The 1,856-nt window shown below is 42.6% G+C and overlaps 1 protein-coding gene across 1 annotated transcript in view; it reads right to left on the bottom strand.

The window, feature by feature from the left end:
- hsf1 (heat shock transcription factor 1) overlaps positions 1-601 on the bottom strand; it is a 23,078-nt gene extending 22,477 nt beyond the window's left edge. The window contains exon 1 of the mRNA XM_050035177.1: positions 194-601. Within this exon, the coding sequence (XP_049891134.1) occupies positions 194-316 (123 nt within the window). The 5' untranslated portion in view covers positions 317-601. The remainder of the gene's footprint in view (positions 1-193) is intronic.
- Between the last annotated feature and the right edge of the window lie 1,255 nt (positions 602-1,856).

A 1,856-nucleotide genomic window follows, 5' to 3' on the forward strand; every position in this document is an offset into this window, starting at 1 on the left:
ACTGAATCTAACTGGTGTCTAACTGAATCTAACTGGTGTCTAACTGGATCTAACTGGTGTCTAACTGGATCTACCTGGTGTCTAACTGGATCTAACTGGTGTCAAACTGGTCTTCTCTATAAATCAACTGTCCTCTGTGGGACTCAACCTGCTAACTGTGCTAAGCTAAGGTACGCTAAGATAATGTGCTCACCGGGCTCCAGCAGATGAGTGGGTCGGTGTCCGGGTCCTCCACCAGGGTCCACAGTTTGGTGAGGAAGGCCGGGACGTTACCGCCGCCCAGCACCGCACCCCCTCCTCCACCGGGATACTCCATCGGTGAGACACAAATCAAACACACACCGCTAATCGGAGCTAACGATGCTAACAGTTAGCTGTAGAGCCAAACAAAGTGCGCCACGGGTCCGGACTGCGGTCTGATCGTGGTCACACAGGACTGGTCCGGGTCCTGGACTCTGCCGGTCTCTGTTGGTCCTCAGATGGTCCGTTATAACCGGGTTTTATTCAACTAAAAACCAAAAACACAAGAAATCTAACCACTCAGACAACTGCGTAACGAGATTGCTGTCGCGCCGTGGTGACGTAGGGGTAGCAACGAAGCGTCAACGTCCTGTCGCGCAGTGACGTCAGCAGGTGTAATCTGGATTATTTCATTTAGAGAGTATTTTTAGTTTCAGGAGGAGGAACAGGCGCGTCACCAGACACTTTTCACTGGGGCACGTGCCACGCGCTGTGCACCTGGAAAAAGTCCCAGTCAAATTTCATAAATAAACCCTTTTTTACTGAATATCCGCAGGACTCCACTGTGACTGATGTGTCGAGGAAGAAGAGCATGGGCAGTTTCTTCCTACTTCAGCCAGTAGTGATGGGAATTCCGGCTCTTTTTAGAGAGCCGGTTCTTTCGGTTCCCACGTGGCTCCTCAGATTTTTGTTGCTTAAATTAATTTATTATCAACAATAATGTAAAATAAATTACTAATGTAAAGAAAATCCATTATATCAAATGTTTATTACTTATATGGCTTTATATACTCTACAGAGCGCTACAAAAATAAATTATAAAGGACAAAAAAATTTAACTATTTTAAACTATGTTTACTATTAAACATTTGACTATCCTAAACTTGTAACTATTTACAGTGAAACAACATAGAGAAGTTCACAGAATCACACAACAGAATATAACTAAAGCTGCAGCAGCGGTTGCAGTAGACACACTGGCACCTTCATTAATAATAGCAGGTTCGCTTGCTTGTTTTTTTTCTTTCAATTGCACTGATGGATGAACAGTTTTCATGTGCCTGTGCAGGTTGTTTGGAAATGAGATTTTAATCTTGCAGACTCTACACTCTGCCCTTGTATTGTCAATGTAATTGAAATCTGAACTGAAACTCTGTCTGTCTGTCTCTGTCTCTCTGTCCCTGTCTGTGTCTGTCTCTGTCTCTGTCCCTGTATGTCTCTGTCTGTTTCTGACTCTGTCTCTGCCTCTGTCCCTGTCTGTCTCTGTCTTTCTGTCTCTGTCTGTCTCTGTCCCTGTCTGTCTCTGTCTCTGTCTCTGTCCCTGTCTGTCTTTGTCTGTTTCTGACTCTGCCTCTGTCCCTGTCTGTCTCTGTCTCTCTGTCTCTGTCTCTCTGTCTGTTCAGATTCAGATTCAGATTCAGAATACTTTATTAATCCCCGGGGGAAATTGTTTTTGTTCCAATGCTCCGTGCAAAGTAGAAATAGAAATACAGCATGAATGGAAACAAGAGATAAAGATGAAGATATAAATAAAATACTAAAATAGACAATGAAATAAGTAAAATAAATATTAAAGTAGACATTAAAATAAAATAAAATAAAAAAAAATATTAAAG

Source organism: Epinephelus moara, chromosome 22 (genome assembly GCF_006386435.1).
Source record: "Epinephelus moara isolate mb chromosome 22, YSFRI_EMoa_1.0, whole genome shotgun sequence".
Taxonomy (NCBI): Eukaryota; Metazoa; Chordata; class Actinopteri; order Perciformes; family Serranidae; genus Epinephelus; species Epinephelus moara.